This window comes from Felis catus, chromosome C1 (genome assembly GCF_018350175.1).
Source record: "Felis catus isolate Fca126 chromosome C1, F.catus_Fca126_mat1.0, whole genome shotgun sequence".
NCBI lineage: Eukaryota > Metazoa > Chordata > Mammalia > Carnivora > Felidae > Felis > Felis catus.
The window spans coordinates 124,492,243-124,508,139 of record NC_058375.1 but is presented as its reverse complement, the minus strand read 5'-3'; the positions used below and the strand labels follow the sequence as shown (position 1 = coordinate 124,508,139).

Genomic DNA, 15,897 nt, shown 5'->3' with positions numbered 1-15,897 from the left:
AAAGAGAGGGAGACACAGAATCAGAAGCAGGCTCCAGGCTCCAAGCTGTCAGCACAGAGCCCGACGCGGGGCTCGAACTCACAAACCCCGAGATCATGACCTGAGCTGAAGTTGGCTGTTCAACTGACTGAGCCACCCAGGCGCCCCTGACCTGACAGTTTGTTATATTAAAAAAATAAAACATAAATAAGGAAACAAATAAGAAATAGTGAAATAAATACTAAAATAAATAAATGATAAAATGCATGTAATATAAACTTTGCCATTCTTTTTCTCTATAGGTTTGACTTTAGTTAGCATGTTTTTCTTTTTAAACCATGTTTTTCTCCTTTGCCAAAGATGCAGGAACATGACAGAAAAAAGATTTGAGTTTGATTTTACTTTTTCTGAATCTGACAGAAGTAACTGATTTTGTGGAGATTAAAAATTGACCACCAACGAGATCGAGACAGAAGTTACAGGCCTGACTTAGCTAAGCGCCAGTTCAAGAATCAATAAGCAAAACATTTCCAGTATGCTAAGTACAAAAATACATATGCACATTAGATGTAGTCCTAATCTTAAACAGATGTTTATATAGGTGGAGAATCATAGATAAATGCACATGAAAAATAATAATAGAAGAAAGTAAGTAAGAGCGTACAGGGTGGTAAAGTGTGTAGGTGGTGTGGAAATCAGGGAAGGGAGACACACTTGATGTGGGGAAGTTCCAGAGAGGTGGCTCAAAGCTGAACCTGGAAGCTATCTTAATTTTGAATACAGAGACCTGAAAGGACTTGTTGCCCTCCCAGGAGGAAGGGCGTGGTCAAAAATATACAGGAAAGGGAATGTGCAAATATTTTTAGAAGATCTTGATTTATTTCCAGATCATACTCTAATGCTTCTTTCATGATCCTCAGGAGAAATTTTCCCCCATGAATTAGAGCTAGAGAAAGTCCACCTTTCCTATCACTCCTGGTGAATATGTCTGATGCAGTGAATTGCATTTCATCCTGGGTAATCTATAGTTCAGAGTCACCTTGTCCTATTTGGAGCCTGCAGTCTCTGCTTCCCTTCTCCCCTGAAACAATGTAGGTCCCTCAAAGTCAGGCATTGAGCCGTTCTTTGTTTTTTATCAGAAGATATAATCTATTCTGCATGCAAAATACTTAATTTAGTAGAAACCATAGCCATAATAGAATGACATGCTAAAAAAAAAAGTAGTTCTAGTAACAAAACTAAAACAAAAACAAAAAGACATTAGCATGGGTGAATCAGTAACATCAGGAGGATCTGAGTTTGCATACTTTTTACCAGTTCTGTGACTGTTTTTTTTTCTTTCCAATTTTTTATTTAAATTCTAGTTAGTTAACATATAGAATAATATTGGTTTCAGTCATACAATTTACTGATTCATCACTTATACATATAACACCCAGTGCTCATTACAAGTGCCCTCCTTAATGTCCATGACCCATTTAGCCCATTCCCCCACCCACCTCCCTCCATCAACCCTCAGTTTGTTCTTTATCATTAAGTCTCTTGTGGTTTGTTTCCCTCTCTCCTCTTCCCTCTCACTTCCTATATGTTCATCTGTTTTGTTTTTTTTTAATTCCACATATGAGTGAAATCATACAGTATTTGTCTTATACCGATTGACTTCATTTTGCTTAGCATAATATACTATAGTTCCAACCACATCATTGCAAATGGCAAGATTTCTTTTTTTTTCGTGAGAGAGTAACATTTCATTGTTTGTGTGTGTGTGTGTGTGTGTGTGTATACACCACATATTCTTTATGCACTCATCAGTCAGGGGACACTTGGTCTCTTTCCATCATCTGACTAGTGTTGATAATGCCGCTATAAACATTGGGATGCATGTATCCTTTAAATCTGTAATTTTGTATCCTGTGGGTAAATACCTAGTAGTGAAATTGCTAGGTCATAGGGTAGTTCTATTTTTAAGTTTGTGAGGAACCTCCATACTGTTTTCCAGAGTGGCTGTACCAGTTTGCATTCCACCAACAGTGCAAGAGGGTTCCCCTTTTCCAGCATCCTCGCCAACATCTGTTGTTTCCTGAGTTGTTAGTTTTAGCCATCCTGATAGGTGTGAGGTGGTATCTCATGGTGGTTTTGATCTCAATTTCTCTGATGATGAATGATGTTGAATATTTTTTCAAGTGTCTATTAGCCAGCCAATGTCTTTTTTGGAAAAATGTCTTTTCATGCCTTCTGCCCATTTCTTAACTGGGTTATTTGGTTTTTTTGAGTGTTGAGTTTTAGAAGTTCTTTATATATTTTGCATACTAACCCTCTATCAGATATGTCATTTGCAAATATCTTCTCCCATTCCATAGGCTGCCTTTTAGTTTTATTGATTGTTTCCTTTGTTGTGCAGAAGCTTATCTTGATATATTGCCAATAGTTCATTTTTGTTTTGTTTCCCTTGCCTCTGGGGACCTATCTAGTAAGAAGTTGTTCCTGCCAAGGTCAAAGAGGTTGCTGCATATCTTCTCCTCTAGGATTTTGGTGGTTTCCTGTCTCACATTAAGTCTTTCATCCATCTTGAATTTGCTTTTGTGTATGGTATAAGAAAATGGTCTAATTTCATTCTTCTGGACAGATCAAAACCACTGTTTCCTGTCCAGTTTTCCCAATGCCATTTGTTGAAGAAAGTGTCTTTTTTCCATTGGATATTCTTTCCTGCTTTGTTAAAGATTAGTTGATCATGTAGTTGTGGGTTCATTTCTGGGTTTTCTGTTCTGTTCCATTGATCTAAGTATCTGTTTTTGTGTCAGTATCATACTGTGTTGGTGACAACAGTTTTGTTACATAAGTCCTGAATCATGATGCTTCCAGCTTCACTTCCCCCCCACCTCCCCTCAGGATTGCTTTTGGCTCTTCAGGTCTTTTGTGGTTCCATACAAATTTTAGAATTGTTTATTCTAGCTCTTGAAAAATGCTGGTGGTATTTTAATAAGGATTGCATTAAATAGGTCTAATGCTTTGGTTAGTATAGAGATTTTAACAACATTTGTTCCTCCAAGCCATCTGCATGGAGTCTTTTCCCATTTCTTTTTGTCCTATTCAATTTCTTTCATAACTATTCTGTTGTGTTCAGAGCATAGATCTTTTACCTCTTTGGTTAGGTTTATTCATAAGTATCTTACTGTTATTGGTGCAATTGTAAATGGGATTGATTCCTTAATTTCTTTTCCAGCCATTTTATTACTGGTGTATAGAAATGCAACAGATTTCTGTTCATTGATTTATATTTTCCAAGTTTGCTAAATTCATGCATCAGTTCTAGCAATTTTTTAGAACCTTTCAGGTTTTCTATTTAGTGTATCATATCATCTACAAATAGTGAAAGTTTGACTTCTTCCTTGCTGATTTAGATGACTTTTATTTCTTTCTGTTGTCTGAGAGCTAAGGCTAAAGCTCCAGTATTATGTTAAGTAGTAATGGTGAGAATGGACATCCCTGTCTTATCCCTCACTATAGAGGAAAAACTCTCAGTTTTTTCCCATTGAGGATGATATTAGTTGTGGGTCTTTTATATATGGCTTTTACAATGTTGAAATATGTTCCATCTATACCTGCTTCGTAGAAGGTTTTTATCAAGAATGGATGCTTTCAAATGCTATCACATGCCTTTTCTTCATCTATTGACAGGATCATATGTTTCTTATCCTTTCTTTTATTAATGTGGTGTATCACATTGATTGATTTGCAAATATTGAACCAGCCCTGCAGCCCATGGGTAAATCCTACCTGATGGTGGTGAATAATTCTTTTAATGTTCTGTTGGATTCGATTTGCTAGTATCTTGTTGAGAATTTTTGTATCCATGCTCATTAGGGAGATTGGCCTATAATCCTCATTTTTAGTGGGGTCTTTTTCTGGTTTTGGAATCAAGGTAATGCTGGCCTCTAAGAATGAGTTTGGAAGTTTACCTTACATTTCTGTTTTTTGGAAAAGTTTGAGAAGAATAGGTATTAACTCTTCTTTAAATGTCTGGTAGGATTCCCTTGGGAAGCCATCTGGCCCTGGACTTCATTGGGAGATTTTTTATTACTGATTCAATTTCTTTGCAGCTTATGGGTCTGTTCAAATTTTCTATTTCTTCCTGTTTCAGTTTGGTAGTTTGTATATTTTTAGGAATTTTTCCATTTTTCTCAGATTTCCCAATTTGTTGGCATATAATTTTTCATAGTATTGTCTTATAATTATTTATGTTTCTGTGGTATAGGTTGTGATATCTCCTCTTTCATTCATGATTTTATCTTTTTGGGTCCTTTCTATTTTCTTTTTGTTAAGTCTGACTAGGAAATTTTATTAATTCTTTTGAAGAACCAGTTCTTAGTTGTTTTTCTTTTCTGTATCATTTTCCCCCCTATATAATTTATTTCTGCTCTAATCTTTGTTATTTGCCTTCTTCTGCTGGCTTTAACATTTATTTGCTGTTTCTTGTCTAGCTCCTTAAAGTGTAAGTCTAGGTTGTATATTTGAGAACTTTTCTTGCTTCTTGATGTAGCCATGCATTGCAGTATACTTCCCTCTTAGGACTGTCTTTGCTGCATCCCCAAGGTTTTTGGACTGTTATGCTTTCATTTTCATTTGCATCCATGTATTTTTTAAATTTATTCTTTAATTTCCTGGTTAACCTATTCATTCTTTAGTAAGATGTTCTTTAATTTCCATGCATTCGTGGTCTTTCAAAATGTTTTCTTGTGTTTGACTTCAAGTGTCATAGTGTTGTGGTCTGAAAACATGCATGGTATGATCTTGATCTTTTTGTACTTGTTGAGGACTGATTTATGACCTGTATGTGATTTATTCTGGAGAATGTTTCATGTGCATTCAAAAAGAATGTTTATTCTGCTGCTTTAGGATCTGTTAAGTCCATCTAGTCCATTGTGTCATTCAAAGCTTTTGTTTACTTGTTGATTTTCTGTTTAGATGAGTGTTCCCCCGTTTTGTCCATCCTTGTAATTGCATCCATTCGGTTTTGCATCTCAGTTACAGCATTTTTTAAATTCAGTGTGACTAGTTTTTCATTCTTCTATCTCTCTATTAAGGGGTTCTCTAGTGTCATCTATGCTTTCCTCAAGCCCAGTTAGTATATTTATGATTATTGTTTTAAATTCTGGTTCAGACATCCTATTTTTTTTCTGTATAATTAAATTCCTGACTGTGACCACTTACCGTTCTTTCTTTTCAGGTGACTTCCCCCATCTTGTCATTTTGTCCGGGTCACTGTTTTTGAATGTGTGTGATTGTTAGGAAAACCTATTGTATTTATGTTCCTGAACATAATGCCTATATTAAGAAGAGGTACCGTATCCAGCCCCCTAAAAAAGGAAACTAGATCCTAGGTGTGTTTTGGTTTGCGGGTTTAAAGAAGCTAGGTCCCAACAAACAAACAAACAAAAACACCAGGAAGCTAGATCCTATTTCTCCTAGAGCTGAAGCTTTACAGCTCCCTATGAGCAGTAGACTTGGTGCATGTAAAGGTTTTGTGCTGGTCTAGGGGTGGGGCCTGCTGTACTGACTCTCAGGAGGACTTGAACTAGTGGAGATGCCCCTGCAGGGCCCGGGGGGTGGGGCTTGGTGTAAGTGGTTCCAACCTACAAGGAATGTTGCTGTTTAGCTCACTGAGTTTCATCAGTGCAGTGGGCATGGGGCAAAATGGCATCATCCCACTCTGTCATCCCCAGGTGGACAACTGTCCACCACTCTTCAGAAAGCCGTCACAGAAGGGCAAACAGTCAACTCTCTTGTGTCCCTGGCTTCTGCCAGGTCCCTGCCTTTACCCTGTCTGTACCTGAGCTGTCTGCCTGCCAGTACATCTGTGTTTTATCACAGGTGTGTGGTTTTAACACAGTACGTCTGTGTTTTATCACAGGTGTGTGGTTGGGTTTAAGAACTTCAAGTTTTAGAGATTCCCAGAGTTCGGACCTGCACTGATCCTCTGGGGGAGGGTCTCACTGCACTGTGGCCGGTGCTGGTTTGTCTCAGAAATCGGTTACACGATTGGGCAGTGGTTCAGAGTTTATGGTAAAGTGCAACAAAAAGCCGGCACCAAAGTTTGCAGCTCTCACCCAGTGTCTTTGTTCCTATGCTAGAAAACAGGGCAGCATGTTCGTGCTGTCAATTCTTTTGCTCCCTCAGAGGCCGTGCCTCCATTCCCAAATGTATCCAAGCAGGAGAACTGTTTCTCTGCCTGTGACCCAGGGGAGCCTCAGACCACACTGCCCACTTCTGGGTCTCCACCTTCCTTCCCCACCAGAGTACCACCAAGCCCACCAGGTACAACCCTGGCAATGGCGCAGACCTGCAAATCTGTGCTCCAGATGCTGTGCTCTGCTCCTTATAAAAACTTGTAGTAGTCATCCTGTCTCCTTTTCCCAGCCAGCGGTTTTGAGGAAGAGTTTTTCTTGTGAAGTCCCCTGTGCGTGCTTTCATTCTTTCTCTCTCTTTCTCCTTCACTTCTCTCTCTCTCTCTGATCAGTGCTCCCTCCCCATCACAGCACCCACAGTTCTTTTCTCCCCCTAATCAACTCTCTGCAGCTCCTACTTTCCATGATGTGGCCATTTTTCTACCTCTAGTTGTGCAGTTTTGTTTTCTCAGTCCTCAGGTTGATTTTTTGGGTGTTCAAAACGATTTGATATTCATCTAGCTGTGTTCAAGGGCTGAGGCAAGATTAGGGTTCCCCTACTCTTTTGCCAACTTGACTCCTTGTTTTTGGAATGAGTTTTTGCTGGACCATCTATTTTGAGTCATCTAGTCCTTTGAAACCCTGAGTCCCATTTGTGAATGGGCTAGTTTTCTGGGATAATAATAAAGTGAGTGGTTTACCCTATTTGTATCTGTGAAAACCTAATTAGAGAAATAAAAACAAATTATTTAACCTTATTCTCATCAACTCCATGGCCTAATTAAGTTGAAATTGCAGGTCATTGTATAAAAATTAGTTATGTTTCAGGGCGCCAGGGTGGCTCAGTTGCTTTAGCATCCCACTCTTGATTTCAACTCAGGTCACGATCTCACATTTCATGAGTTAGGGCCCACATTGGGCTCCACCCTGTCAGTGTAGAGCCCACTTGTGATTTTCTCTCTCCCCCTGTCTCTGGCACTGCCCCCACCCCCTCTTATTCTCTCTCTTTCTCTCTCTCTCTCTCCCCCTCCCTCCCTCCCTCAAAAATAAATAAATAAACTTAACAAATTTTTAAATAGTTAAGATGGTAAATTTTAAAAAGTCAGTTATGTTTCTTTAAAAGCATATACCAGACATTGAATGTATGAAATAATTCTGAACAGCCTACTCATGATCTTACTCATCACTACTTGAATTACAGCATATTTGATAGCATTATTGGGTCATAGATCTTCATATCTGCACAAGAAGCCACTTGGTTTAGTGAAAATTATTCAAGCATTAGAGACAAATCAGGCAGGATTGATAACTGTTACCTTCTGGTTTTTATGACAAATTACTTAGATGTCTCTGATCCTTAGTTTTCTTATCTGTAATAGGAGGTTAATAATAGAACCTACTTGATGGGGTTGTAATGAGGATGAAATTAATTTATATATAAAGTCCAACTTAGCGGTTGGTAACTGACAGCTCTTACTAATTATTTTTTTCTCATAGTAATTAAGAAACACCTTCTAAAAAGTCATTCCCTTTGTGCCTTTTATAGCATGAGAAGCTGATGCATGAATTGGAAGAGGAGAGACACTTACGTCTTCAGAGTGAGAAGCGGTTGCAGGAGGTGACACTGGAGTCTGAGCGCAACCGAGTTCAGATGCGTGGTCTGCAGCAACAATTCTCTAGGTACGCCTCTGAACTGAGCCTCTTGATTCTGGAGGTGCATCTCTTCCTGCACCAATAGCACTTGTGCTTGAGTTTTCATTGTGAAAGCTTCTCTTGAATTTGAGAAGATAATTTCCTAAGAGCTTAGACCTTCTTTTCTGGCCCAGCCATCAGATAGTATTGGAGCTGATTGGCTGAGACTTGATATATGCACCTCACATAGTCTTGACTTTATTGGATCTGGTTGTCTTTTCTTCTCTCATGGCTTTCCAAGGGATCTTCCAGGAAGAAGTAGTCGCTGTGTGGCCTGTAGGAATGCCCTGTGAAAGACCAACCAGGAGGATGAAAGTTTACCAGTTATTATAACTCTATTTTAAAGTGGACAGAGAATGTGAATCTAATTGTTCAGGAAGCACTTACTCAGTACTTAAAGGAAACATTTACCAATGGTTAAAAAAATCTAAGTCAATGTGTTTCTTTCCTTTAAAAAGATGTAACTTGAATTTGGAAGGAGTCTTCTGATTAGATTTAATTCCTGCACAGTCAGAATCTTTCAGCTACCAATTATAGTTACTATGGGACCAGTTGAAGGTTCAATCTATTATTTAAAGTCTGTTCAATTCCATGGAAAAAACACAGACTTGTGCAGTTCCAATCCTGGGACCTGATAAGGGAACTCTGTGAAAGACGATTTACTTTCATTTCTGCATTTCACTTCACCATTTGCAAAATAAGGGAATTAATTTTGCGTTATTTTTTTCTCTTTCTTGAGGTTATCCCAGGCAGAATCAAGTTTGAGAAGTTGCCTTAAAACTTTTCTGATCAATCTATGTGGATCTTCTGTTTAATTTCCTATTGGGATTTGGATGTGATCAGTGATAGATGATTTGGCTTCCTCATTATGAAGCTTTTATAATGGTAGTTTAAGCTTTGAATGCATTGCAGGGAGAAACCAAAGTTGAGCCTACAGATGATTTATTTCATTGTGATGAATACCATGAATGTTTGTGACTTTGTTTTAGAGACTTCTTAGAGGAGCAGGTTAGAAAGGATGGGTGACTCCTCTGTATTCTGAGTCATAATTTAACATCCCATTCCACTCTCTGAGCCCATGATAATACACAGGTGCTGTAGAAATGCACCAATCAATAGTTTAACAAATGTTTGTCCCACCCCTCATAAGCTATTACTTACACAACCTTGTGCTCAATTTTTCATTTGGTTTGATGGCAGCTCTCACTTTATGTCTCCCAACTTGAAATAATAGATCCAGTCCCCACTTTTGAAGCAACTCTAAAACAAGCACTGCTTTGTAATACTTGCCATTTTAATGATATAGGAAAGGAGGAGGTAGATTGCCCTACCCTTCTTGCACTGTCTAATTGAGATGTCTCTGTATTCAAGCTATTGATTTACAGAGCCGGAGACATATGGCACAGTAAATTATTTTCATATGATACCAGGTCATCTGCTGTAAATCAGATGACACCCATACAGATTTGAGTTGCACCAGAGCCAAGGCTACATCCTAAGCTGAAAGAGAAGATAATTATATGTTGAACAAATAGTGATTGGTTCTACACTCCACATTTTCCACCACTATATTCAGTTTCCTAATGTAAAGCATCATTGGAACTGAAAAGTTCAAGTCCAATTACAGCCAAAGAACTAATGTAATTCGCAATAGATGGGGGAAAAAAAGCATATATCGCAGGTAGGATAGTTAGGCAATAATTTAAGTAGAACCACTGAACCGTTTTTGATGACCTTTCACATCTTAAACTGTAGTTTATGAGATATTTCTAGTTATGTTTACTTGAACAGTCTTGTTGCTATAACTTAGGTCTTTGTAAAATTCTCTATTATAGAACATTTGTATAGCTCATCACCTTTGAATGTGGTCAGCATCTAAATGCCCATATGTATACGGATAATTTTCTCCTTCTTCTCCCTGGGTTAATGAGTTTATTTTGTACATCATGCTGTCTGAGATGTAGATTTACTTTGAGTGTATTTATGGGATGAGTTTACTTTGAAAATAATGCTAGTAACTCACCTTTTCAAAAGACACAAAGTAGCTTACAGTAAAAGGTAGTTTTACAATAAGACTAATAAAATAATAATAGAAAATAAAAGCTATAAAAGGATAATGTGGCAAGTTATCATTCTTACATGACCTGACATGTTTTCTGACAGTGAGCATTTGATTTACCTCTAACATTCCTTGTGGACAACATCAAAAGGAATGTATAACAGCATATGTAATCGTTATCTCCTAGACAAAGGCTGCCACTCCTCAGGGAGAGAGACATTATCTCTGGTAACAAACTCATACCAGAACACATCCCTCGGCCCCTTCAGAGATGGCACCGGAGGATATAATAGACAGTGGTCCAAAATGGTTCAGAGTAGGATTAATTCTTAGAAGTACTGCTACTTCTGTAATCTCACTTATGTCTACAAAGTTAAGGAATTTATGAAGTTCACAGTATGTGAAATAGGAATGCTGGGTTCATATCTAAATGATAATGAGTAAAATAGAACTCCAGTGCTCACGGTTCTCAAGTCAGGCACTGTACTGCAAGTTCACGGCAACATCTAAATATACATGTGTTGTATCTTTTAGTCCTTTTTTATTAACCTGGAGCACAGAGACATGAGATGCTGAGGACTGGGTGGAGCTACGAGAAGTATTTTCCTGGTATAGTTGATGGTGTTGTCACTATGGGACCATCTGAACAGTAGTAAAGGAGATACTGAGTCTCAGATTCAAGATGAGGTGAGGCATTGGAGAGGAAAGCAGATAGTGAAGTTAGAAGCTGGGACAATTAAGTGTATGTATGAGGTAGAGTTCAGGCATCAGAATGAGCACTGCAGCATAATTAGTCCAGGGCTTGATTTTATGCAGTTTCAGTGAGGTGATACGGTGACTTAAAGCTACCAGGCAAACCTGAACATTGTGATTATCTGGGGTAATGAGTAAGGAGATCACTTAGGCCATAAACATCTGTAAAAACGTTTGCATGAGTAATTCTCTTTTTATGTGGCCACCAAACCTTCACTTATAATCCACCCCCCCTTTTCCTCTTGACCTCTGATTAGGGTATAATGATCAGCAGTGGTCCAAAATTTGGGTAATAAAAAAAGGGAGAGAGATGTGACCATAGATTACATAATCAGCTCTAAGCTCATAAATCATAAATTTCCTGTACTGAGGATGATTCGGGAAGCCATAACAAGCTTGATTCTGACCATTACATCCTTTAATATAAATATGGAGAAGAGAAAAGGTGTTTCCAAATTAAACCGTTGCCATAGATGAAGGAACATTTCAATAGGGTGGTGCTTAGAGACAGGTGGCTTCTTTTTCTTGCTATTTGGTGATATAAATCAAAGATGCCTTCCAAATGTCATAATAATTATTTGACCTGTCATCTGTGTGGTATACATGGCTGGGCACATTTTATGTGGGATTAGCTTTGTGCCCACCCCTCTATAATTGGGTAGCCGTCTCTACCCTCCCTTTAACTGTTCTATTGAAGTGTGCATCTCTAGGCAGCTGAGGTAATAATGCTGTGAGTGAGGCTATGTCACTGCTTTCCCTCCTATGTAAAGATGATTAGTGTTGGAACCCCCAGCGTCATTACCTTGAGCGAATGAGGTGGTTGTGCATCCCTTAGATTCACCTAGAGAAGCACTTAAGGAACACTCTCTCCAACTAGGTGGGTAAAATAACAATGATTAAAAAAAAACAGATTTGTGGAGCAATACAGAGTTCTGATATCATGTCACCCATGCATGATTTACACCTGTATTTGAGTTGGTTCCTTTGGAAGCAGTACAGTCAATGTGTGGATTATTGCTGAAAGCTGTTGCTGTTATCAGACAATCAACCATTTTTATTGTGTGTACAATAAAATAGAACACAGTATGTATCCTCACAAAATGTAGACTCCACATGGAAAAGACTTATGTATGTAAATGAACAAAAAAACCCCACATGTATAGCGTAGCTATAAATAAAGGGAACTTTTATCCAAATTCAAGACAGCCAAACTTGATATTTGTTAATGGCATGTTATCATGCAAAAGCATGAATCAAGCCAGGTGAAATAAATGAGTGATTGCCTAGTGCTACTAGCAATAATACACATGGTTATCATATGACAGCTCTGTGCTGCAGTATATTTGAAGCTTTAAATTAGAATCAACCTGGTAGACTCACCACCACGAAGATATATGTCATAAACTATCTACTGTTAGCAACCCATATCGCACTCATAGCATCATTAGGAATTAGTGCTTCTCCACAGCCTTGAAATGTTCCCCGTGTGTGTGTGTGTGTGTGTGTGTGTGTGCACATGCAAGTGCTTGTATGTGCATATTTACACCATACAGTGTAAGTTTAAGTAAAGGGAACAATTAAGCTTTGTCACCCATAATAGGCAAGGGTAGTTAAAAATCACGCAAATGGAGTCCAAGCTTTCACTCTCTACCTCCAGGATTTCTTTTCACCTGTTCTGACCTTCTCTCCCTGCACAGTTATCTGCTGCCTTGAAGCTATTTCTTTGCTTACTGTAACTGGGATTTCTTCTATCACAGTTGATTGCTATGCTTAAGTGCAGTCGGCTGCATGCTGAACTTGAAGGAGACGTAAATTGAGATGGTTTTACTACTTAACTCGTTCACTGGTTGCTGTTCACATTATCGGCTCTCAGAAACTTTATGGAATCCTAGGGTTCATTTTCTGCTGCCCATTTGGAAGCTGTAGGCACCTGGCATAGAAGTGTGTGTTGAAGAGGATAATATGCCCTTAAATGTTCTACCCACGTATTCCCTTCTGCCTCTGTATCTGTCTGGTGCATTAAAGGAACATTTTCTCTACATCTTTAGAAGGAGTAAAACATAACAAGATGAGAAAAGCTGTCAATTGACCTTAGGACAATCGATAGCACAGAGCTCTTCTGCCCCTTTTCTACATTTGTTCCCATCTCAGACCTTTGTCAACTTTAACCTATCACAGGGGCTGGTTCTCCTGAGCGTCTTGTTCCTTCTGATGAATATAGAGGGAAATTTTCTGTTGATTTGGAGTTGCTATTTCCACGCTATAAGCAATATTTCTAGCTAAGACTTTTCATAAGAATGGAGGTCTCTCATCTCCTTTGAGAAAATCTACCAGAAGTTTAAAATGAGAAGGCAGTGCTGGTTAAATGATAAGTTTTCTTCAAATCACACAGATGGAAGAAAGATTCTTAAATAGCATCTTTTAAAATGCCTCATTCACATAGTATGGATCATGTTTTAATGTAAGAAGTTTATATCTTAGTGATCTAGTGTTTAAGCTCTTGCTTGAGCAAAGCAGAGGGAGACTAAAACCAACTATAAGAGAATGGCTGGGGGGAGGGGGAATGGGGAAGACCATTTTCAGCTCCCTGAGCAACAGCTAACTTAATAATAAGCATTTCTTAATTCCTTTGTATTTCTGTTTCTGCATAAGGCATGATGACATTGTCAAATGTTTCCTAAATTCTTAATAGCGGTATACGTTGTTGAGTAGAAAACTTAGAAGTTATATTGTGTGTTATTTGTCTCTAGTAGTGAAAATAGTATTAACACAGACTATAGTTTCGGTTTTATTTCACAGAGCAACATCTTATTAAATGGGCTTTCTAGGATGTGGTTCTAGCTCCATTTCTTTTTTTAAAAAATTTTTAAAATGTTTATTTATTTTTGAGAGAGACAGAGCACGAATGGGAGAGGGGCAGACAGAGAGGGAGACAGAATCCAAAGCTGGCTCCAGGCTCTGAGTTGTCAGCACAGAGCCTGATGGGAGGCTTGAACTCACAATCTGCGAAATCATGACCTGAGCCAAAGTCAGACACTTAATGGACTGAGCCACCCAGGTTCCCCTCTAGCTTCACCTCTAGCTAATTTAATCACTTTGGTTAAGTAATTCGACCTTTTTAGAACTCAGTTCATTTGTAAAGTGAAAAAGTTGAATTGCTTATAGTTTTATAATGCTTCTTATAGTTTTTAAAAGACAGTGAATTTAAACTATATTTAAACTGAAATGTATTACTTGAGTGAAGTTGTAACCAGACCTTCTTGAAGTTCTAACCACCAGGCTTTTGTGTTGGGAACCTGGAGTGAACTATCTTGCTCTCTACAGTATGATCCTTGTGTAGCTCGGTGGGGGAGGGGGAGACGGTGGGCTTTCACCATGTCTATTTTGGTTACTTGACTCTGGAGACATCAAGATTAGAAAGCTGCCGTGCCCAGATGAAATATTTCTGTTGAGGACAGACAAAATTGAATACTCAGGAACCTGACTGGCAAAAGGAAGCTACAATCCTCTGCAGTGGACATAACCATTATTGCTCTCGGCTCTGATGTTGTCTGCTTTAGGATTTATTTGAACTGGCTCAGAAAAAGCCTGAACAGAAAGAACTTTATGACACCCAGAATTGTTTTCACTTTTAAACAATTTCTCTGAAGAAATAGCCATCAGTAAAAACGAACAACCAACAAAACAAACAAAAACGGTGATTTAGTTTCTCTTCTAAACTTTTTTTTTTAATTACCCATCACACTCTTACTGTGTTACTGTCCCCACCCCAACCTACTTTTTTTTCTTTTAAGAAAATACAGGATATAGAATCCATTTTATTTTAAAATTATAAACTATGCTCATTTTTACTGTCAATAATAAATACTTTTTTGGTCAGGTCTACAGAAAATCCATTTTGTAGGTGTACAGTTTGATCAGTTTTGACAAACATACACCATCATATAACTACCACTGCCATCAAAATATAGCATATTTTCCTGCCCCTGAAAAGTTTCTTTATTTCCCTTTCTTGTCCATTCCAGTTCCATACGCCAAATGTATGAACAATGACTGATCTCCCTCCCTATAGTTTTGCCTTTTCCAGAAAATCATACAACTTAATTTATCAAGTATTTCACTTTCTGTGTCTGGTTTCTTCCACCTAGTGTGTCTTTTGATATGCATCCTTGTTGTTGCATGTGTCAGTAGTTCATTCCCTTTTATTGCTTAGTAATATTCCATTGTAAAAAAAAGTACCTATTTGTTTATCCATGCAGCTACTCATGGGTTTCTTCCAGTTTTAGGAGTATAAAGTTGCTATAAACTTGCAACTTTCATGCTCTAGTTTCATTGTTTTCCATTTCTCTTGGGTATATAACTAAGAATCGGATTATAAACTCATGTAGGAAATATATGTTTAACTTTACAAGAAACAGCCAAACTTTTTCCAAAGTAGCTGTGCAATTTTGCATTCTCACTAACAAAGATTAGGAGTTATTCCATGTTAACAAATGCATCTGGAAAAGCAAAACCCAGATACAGAAAACCACACAAGAAATACCTGGCTTATTCAATTATTTTAAGGTGAACACTTGTAACCAACATCAAGTCAAGAAAGAAAACTCTGCTAGCCCCCCAGAGGGCCCTAGGGGCCTCTTCCCAATTTCAACCTTCATCTTCCCCCCACTAAATAACTAATATCTTGGTTTTAGAGCAATAACCTCCTGGTGTTTTGAATAGTGTTATCACTTAATGTGCATCCCCACACACTTTAGTTTAGTCTTGGTTGTTTGTTATAAAACTGGTTATATATTTTAGGTTTCTTTTAATGAATAGCTTGCCTTCCATCACTTGATTTTCTTTCAGATATCTACTGAAGAACCTGGAGCATTTGACCTACAGAGTTTATCAGTTTAAATTAAATTAGTTGTTTTCTATTCTTGGGGCAATTGAACATGTTTCTCTGTCCTCCATATTTTCTGCAAATTGGCATCTGTTTCTATACTTTGCTGCTAGTAATGATCTAAATAAGGAGTTCAGGGTTGTTGCCTAAGGAGTGGAGATCTTTTCTCATATCCTCATATATTTCTTACACTACAACCAATAACCTTTTCCATAATAGGCATTCAATAAACATTTGTTGGTTGAAGAATGAATGAATGAATGAATGAATATAAGAATGAATGAATATCTTCACTTAAACAGAAAGATGCAGCCAGAATTGCATTATGTACGACTAAGGTTAACCATGGAAGAATTTTAAAGGTA

The 15,897-nt window shown here is 38.0% G+C and overlaps 1 protein-coding gene across 8 annotated transcripts in view; it reads left to right on the top strand.

Moving 5' to 3' along the window:
• Positions 1-15,897, top strand: part of NCKAP5 (NCK associated protein 5) — a 974,188-nt gene that overhangs the window by 526,954 nt on the left and 431,337 nt on the right. For all 8 annotated transcript variants that reach the window (XM_045034779.1, XM_045034780.1, XM_045034778.1 and 5 more), the window contains one exon: positions 7,690-7,823. In XM_045034779.1, coding sequence (XP_044890714.1) covers positions 7,690-7,823 — 134 coding nt within the window. The remainder of the gene's footprint in view (positions 1-7,689; positions 7,824-15,897) is intronic.